This window comes from Verticillium alfalfae, genomic scaffold, assembly GCF_000150825.1.
Source record: "Verticillium alfalfae VaMs.102 supercont1.4 genomic scaffold, whole genome shotgun sequence".
NCBI classification, from domain to species: domain Eukaryota; kingdom Fungi; phylum Ascomycota; class Sordariomycetes; order Glomerellales; family Plectosphaerellaceae; genus Verticillium; species Verticillium alfalfae.
In genome coordinates, this window is record NW_003315035.1 from 1,616,850 (window position 1) to 1,623,197 (window position 6,348).

Consider the following 6,348-nt stretch of genomic DNA (forward strand, 5'->3'; position numbering starts at 1 on the left):
GTCATGCGTGAACACACAGTTTCAACAACCACAGTCCGTCGTGTGCAAAGCGGGTCGGGCATCATGTACTAGCCACACCATTCATCGAACACTTTCACAATGATACCCAAATTTCAGGTGACTGCATGTATGCATCTTGGCTGGAAGAATATTGATTGAAAAATACACCAAGTTCGCTCCGCTCGGATGCATTCATTTGAATGTGATACCTTGTCGCTTCGTCACCTTGCCCTCCTCCATGTCCTGCACCATCGCAGGCAGCTCCTCAAGCCCCTTTCGGATCTCTACCACCGGCATGATGCCATGCTCCTCCGTGAACTTGACAGCCTTGCCCATCCTCTGTGGAATAGAGGTGCTGTCAGCTTTGATCTGATAGTTACCCAGCAGTAGATCCATGACATTGACCTGCAGCGGCTCCTTCGACACTCCAATAATCATCAGTGTGCCCCCGAGCGCCAGGCACGTTGGCGCAGACGCAAACGCCGGAGCCGCATTCGTGTACACGGCAACAGCACGAACACCTCCCCCCGTCAGCGTCTTGACGTCTTGCGCCCAATCTGCGTTTGACCGCGAGTTGAAGACGGCCTCGGCGCCCTGCCTCTTCGTCTCCTCGAGGTTCGCATCGGCAACGTCAATACCCACAACACGCAGCCCCATGGCTTTCGCGTACTGCGTCGCCAGCTGCCCGAGGCCGCCGCAACCGACCACGCCGAACCAGTCGCCCGGCTGCAGGGCGCAGCTGTCGACAGAGTGGAACGCCGTGATGCCGGCGCAGAAGACGGCGCTCGCGGCGTCCATATCCCACTTCGCCTCGTCCAGCACGACGGCGTTGCGCCGGTCGACGAGGGCGTACTCGGCGAAGAAGCCGTCAGCGACGAATCCCTGCAGGAGCTGCTTGCCCGTCTCGCAGTGGAGGTTGTGCACCTGACAGCCGGCGCATGTGAAGCAGCAGCCGCGGATGTAGAGAAAGCCCACGGCGTCGCCGAGTGCGAAACCCTGGTTCTCAGCGGACGCGTGGAACTGCACAATGTGGCCGACGCCTTCGTGGCCGAGCGTCACGGTGTCCTGGGCGTCACGGATGGCGAGGAGGTCGCTATGGCAGAGAGAGGCGGAGCGTATCTTGACAAGGAATTCGTCGGGGCCGGGTTCGGGGACAGGAATCTGGTTGATGACGACCTTCTTTTGGTGCTGGGTCATGTTAGTGAATGAGAACCGACATGGAATGTGCGTGGCGTACCGGGTCCCATTGACCGGCCTTCATGGTTTTGGGAATAGATGACATGGCTGTGAGATGAAAGTGTGCCGGCTGACGTGCCTGCGTGTGATCCAACAGTCCGAGTCAATAGAGAAATACAAGATCAAACTTGGTTTAACCTTCACGGGGAATTCTATTTGAATTCTTGTTATCGGGCAGAGACCAAAATCCCCGGCAATGATTTCTGTTCTCAAATTTACATTAACAGATATTTGGAGGGCCCAAAGTCCGGAAGCTCTCATCCAAAGACGTGGTAAGATGTTTGCTTTGCAAGTCCGTTTGTATCTATTCCTATACCCCAGATATGGACCTGTGACATCGCATCACCCAGAACACAGGGTCACTAGCACTCGCTAGAGGTTACCCAACCAATCCGGAAGCTTTCGAGAGGCATCAAGCGTGTGGTGGCGTCTCGCCGGATCTCTACTCCCTCTCGAGCTCGGGTCCGTCGAGGACCCCGCCATTCATCCATCGATACATACCCACATTACCTAGGTAAGAGTCAGTTGGTCACGCAGCAGAACGACCTGCAGCGGGGTCGCTGGCTGTGTGGGCGGCATTGTTCGTGTTGCCCAGGGGCTGTACTCATAGCATTGCGGGGGAGGAGCCGGACGAGTCATCGCCCCCAACTTTCTCCAAGTCCCTGACTCGAGTGGAAATCAATAACCTCCGCCATTTGGCATGCATCCTGTGCTCGGAAGTCAAGCAGGTGGCCCGTTTCGACGAGAGGGGATCGCTTGGGTTGGTATATCTAAGCAGCTTGGAGCAGATCAAGTGTTGGCCGTTACAAGTCAACTCCGGAGTTAAGAAAACCTGCTGCTTGAACTTCGCCGACACCATTAATTAATTAATAACCTACGTCTGTTCTGCGAGCATCCGATACCAAGCCGTCCTGGTCGTGTTCATTTGAATCTTTCTTCTCATCTTTGTACCTAAAGCCGGCAGTGATCACATCATGACTTCATTAGGACCTGGTCTGAAAGAGGCTTCTAAGAACCTCCCATCCTCCTTCGATTGGAGCAAAGGGAATCTTCCCAAGAAGCTCTTCATCAACAACGAGGTATATCACATCCTCTTTTTTGCAGGCGATTTCTAACTTCTCGAAGTATGTCGAGTCAAAGAACAACAAGAAGCTGTCACTGCACAACCCTATAGACGGTTCCGCAGTCGCAGATGATGTTGCTCTCGCTGGCGAGGCAGACGTCGATGCGGCAGTGGCAGCTGCCGAAGCCGCGTTCCCAATTTGGAAGAAGACACCCCCTAACACACGCCGAGACATCATGAACAAGTTCGCAGACCTCCTCAACCAGAACGGGCTTGCCCTGGCTGAGCTGACGCGCCTGACCCTCGGAGCTCCCTTTGGGTCTTTCGGTTCTTTTGAAATTAATCTCGCATGCGAAGGTTTCCGTTACTTTGCTGGCTGGACAGACAAGTTCCCCGGTGAGACGTATCCCCAGGAAGACGGCTTCATGAAGATTGTACGCAACGAGCCGCTCGGCGTCACCTGCGGCATCATCCCCTGGAACGGCCCCTTGGGCAACGTCGGCATGAAGGCGGGCCCGGCCCTGGCAACAGGCAACTGCTTCATCCTCAAGCCTTCCGAGAAGACCCCGTTCGCCGCCCTAGCCCTGGGAACCCTCATCAAAGAAGCTGGCTTTCCGCCTGGCGTCTTCCAAGTTATTTCTGGCGACGGCAGTACGGGCGCCCTCCTAGCGAGCCACATGCGCGTACGCAAGGTCAGTTTCACGGGGTCTACCTCAACGGGCCGCAAGATCCAGGAGATGGCTGCCAAGAGCAACCTCAAGCGCGTCACGCTCGAGCTCGGCGGGAAAAGCCCTGCCGTAGTCTTCGACGACTGCAACCTCGACAACGCCGTGTCGTGGTGCGCGAACGCTATCACGGCCAACACGGGACAGGTCTGCTTTGCGGCAAGCCGAGTGTACGTACAGGCGGGCATCTACGACAAGTTCGCCGCGGCGTACAAGGCGGCCATGGAGGAGAAGGCTCGCGGTGTCGGAGATCCCAATGAAGAGGGAACTATCATTGGCCCACTGGTTGATCAGGCACAGTTCGACCGTGTTCGAGGCTTCATCGAGCGCGGGCAGCAGGGTCAGGGGACGCTGCTCGTCGGAGGCGGCCGTGTTGGTGAGAAGGGTTACTACGTACAGCCGACTGTGTTCGAGAATGTTGCACAAGACGCCGAGCTTTGTCGCGAGGAGATCTTTGGGCCTGTCGCCATACTCAACCGTTTCGAGACGGAAGAAGAGATTGTGGCCAAGGCAAACGATACCAACTTTGGACTGATGGCTGGCGTCTTCACGCAGGACATTAACAAGGCGATGCGCGTGGCGTCTGATATCGACAGCGGCATGGTCGGCATCAATTGTGTCAGTCTTTGCTTCCTGACGGCGCCTTTTGGTGGCAGCAAGGAGAGCGGCTCTGGTCGTGAGAACGCGATCAACGCACTTCGCATGTTCACGGAGCCCAAGACCGTAATGGTGAATTTGACGTACTAGCTAGCCATATGCCTGTATTGCGGAATTTATCAGTATTGAACCTGTTCAAGGCTAAAGCTAGTCGCCGCGGAGAATTAAAAAGTGACGCGAATAGTGAGGATGAAGGCGAAGCCACCAGCACTGAAGACAAGGAAATGCCTGTCTTTGCTCATCCATGCTTGTCCGAGAAACTCTCTTCATTTGAAAAGATCATCTTCGTCTGAGTCAGGACCATCAATCTGTTCGAATTCAGAGTCACCCTCGTGAATCATGTCCCCTTGTAACAGCTGCCGGTACTCCTCGCTCATTTCCGCCACTTTTTCAAATTCAAGCAAGGTCTTGATTTCCCTGAGTTCATCTTCGATAAAACAATCCTTTTCCTCCTCCAACCTGTGCACAACTGATTCGAGCGGCGTCTGTCCGTTGCGGCTCGATACTGTGGCATCGGCACCTAGATCCAACAAGAACTTGACACACTCCACATCCCCTCTGGTCGCATAGTGATGAAGGAGCGTCGACCCATGATTATTGAGAGCGTTGACGTCGGCGCCCCAATGTATTGAGCCCAATGCCATGCCGCGCTGTCGTGGGTAATCCGAGAGCGCCGTTTCGAGCACGATCTTCAACATGTCGTGCTTCGCAGCCGGACTTTTCGCCTTTGAAAGTAGATAGTCCAAGTAGCCAAATTTGCCGCGTCGAACAGCATACCATATCGGCAGTGCGATCACGTTGCCCGTAGGGGGGTGAGGATTTGCACCACTCTTGAGCAGTAACCGTCGCATGCGAGCTGTTCCAGCCAAACAGAGCGCCGTGCGGCCGTGCCCATTGCAGCATTCGATGTTGACCTGCGGCTGAGTGACTAGGAGACGCACAACCCCTACCAACTGCGATCGCGTTGCCAGCAAAAGAGCAAAGTCATATGTAGGTAGGGTAGAAGGTAGCTCATCTTGGAATGCGGAACTTGGCCAGCCTTTACTTTTGCATGTCAGAAGTTTGACGATGAGATCCAAGTCGTCCTCGCCAAAGTTTCCTTCCAAGTGTTTTGTTGTGTTGGTGATTGCATAGCGATGGAAAGCCATGTGAGGGTGTCTTTTCTATCCAGTCATCAACGTCTTGAATTGTGTCCCCCACTCTGTAGCCAGTCATCTTATAGACAGTTTGGCATACCAAATGTTTCGAGACATGATATCCGTTAATCTCATAGCTAGGGAGATGTGGATCGTTATTATATAGCCAATTATACCGAAGACAAATGCGTGCCATGAAGCTATTGGACAATTTGGGACTGAATGAGTGTTGCCACTGCGTGGAAAGGTTGGCCGTCGGCATTTTGGTATCCGAACATTGGAAGAACTCCCGCACCGTCTGGTGTAGAAAATAGACACGATCGTTGTGTGTGATGATAAAAAGCCCACTTATCTCCCTCAAGCTTCTCTTGAACGCTTGTTCGTCCTCCATGTCCAAATCGTCAAGGTTGTTGACGCCTTCGTCCAGGTTCATAGCAACATTCATCTCTGCTATCGTCAAAGGAGCTGCTGCTCCCAAGATAATGGTGAAGGCTTTTCGTATGATTGGCTGTAAGCTTTCATCAGTTCGACTCAGGATCTTTGAGTAGGCGTCATTGATGCTGCGCGGTAGATTCTCAATCGCATCTTCCAAGCCCTTGATAGTCTTTTTGAAGTGACTAGTCTCGACAAAGCTGAACGTCAATGCAGCCCAAAGATATGTTGGGTTCTCGACACTGAGGAGCCTCTCCTCAAGTCGCGAGAGCAGTGTTTTGGGTATGATTCTCTGAAGTTTGGGATCGCGGACCTTGTACTGAATCACCATCTTGACTTCTTGCCGAATGGTGGTCGACTTCTCTTCACCAAACACGCGGATACAAGGTGCCACAATCGTGTTTGTGATGTTCTGATATGGACGGGTGGTGAAGAGCCATCGAGTGGTGGCGTGAGAATGTTTCTTAGCGGCGAGTAGGTGGTTGACGCTCCTAGCCAGTACTTGAAAGTCTGCCTGTCGGCATTCGTCCAGTCCGTCCAGAACAATAATAACTGGACCTGTATCCGAATCTCTGAGGCTAGCCTCCAAGATACTCCAGAGCACAGTTGTGTTGTTCTGTAGGCTATTGCCATTCTTCGCGTGCTCGTGCGCCAGGTGCCTCTTTATTAAACTGGGCTTCCGACTTAGCAGCTGATGCAGTAGAGCACACAGTGCCAGAGGGAGTCTGTCCTGATCGTCCTCCTTGAAAAAGAAGTAGCAAATTGTTGCCTCGTAGGCGTCTTCAAGAAGTCGCTCGTCGATGAGGTGCTTGGCCAGAACAGACTTGCCGCAGCCGGGGTCTGCTGAAACCATCAATAGCCCATGAGCCTTCCGCAGCCAGTCTTGATATTTCTCCTCCTCAAGAAGCCAGTTGCATGTTCCTGGAACTCTGTTCTCGGTGCGTTCTTTTGCGCTTTCGTATGACAGATCTTGAGAATTGTCATGGGGCCGCAAGACCTGGAGGTGCTCCTGTTCTTCCAGGGACAGTGCTCGTGACTCAAGGCGCTGTAAAGTAGCAGCCATTTCACGCGTGGATTCTGCATGATTATGGAACGCTGT

At 53.5% G+C, this 6,348-nt stretch overlaps 3 protein-coding genes across 3 annotated transcripts in view; 1 reads left to right on the forward strand and 2 right to left on the reverse strand.

Moving 5' to 3' along the window:
• Positions 1-192: 192 nt before the first annotated feature.
• VDBG_03952 (alcohol dehydrogenase) lies at positions 193-1,197 on the reverse strand (the record flags this gene model as incomplete). Its single annotated transcript, XM_003005953.1, has 1 exon — positions 193-1,197. The coding sequence occupies one exon, from the start codon at positions 1,195-1,197 to the stop codon at positions 193-195; it is 1,005 nt and encodes a 334-aa protein (XP_003005999.1).
• A 1,013-nt stretch (positions 1,198-2,210) lies between these two features.
• VDBG_03953 (aldehyde dehydrogenase) lies at positions 2,211-3,771 on the forward strand (the record flags this gene model as incomplete). The annotated part of the gene is made up of 2 exons (XM_003005954.1): positions 2,211-2,315; positions 2,362-3,771. 2 exons carry the CDS (start codon positions 2,211-2,213, stop codon positions 3,769-3,771), a joined length of 1,515 nt encoding a protein of 504 aa, XP_003006000.1.
• A 504-nt stretch (positions 3,772-4,275) lies between these two features.
• VDBG_03954 (ankyrin repeat-containing protein) overlaps positions 4,276-6,348 on the reverse strand; it is a gene marked incomplete at both ends in the record, with an annotated part of 3,104 nt that continues 1,031 nt past the window's right edge. The window contains 2 exons of the mRNA XM_003005955.1: positions 4,276-4,634; positions 4,749-6,344. Of these exons, the coding sequence (XP_003006001.1) occupies positions 4,276-4,634; positions 4,749-6,344 (1,955 nt within the window). The remainder of the gene's footprint in view (positions 4,635-4,748; positions 6,345-6,348) is intronic.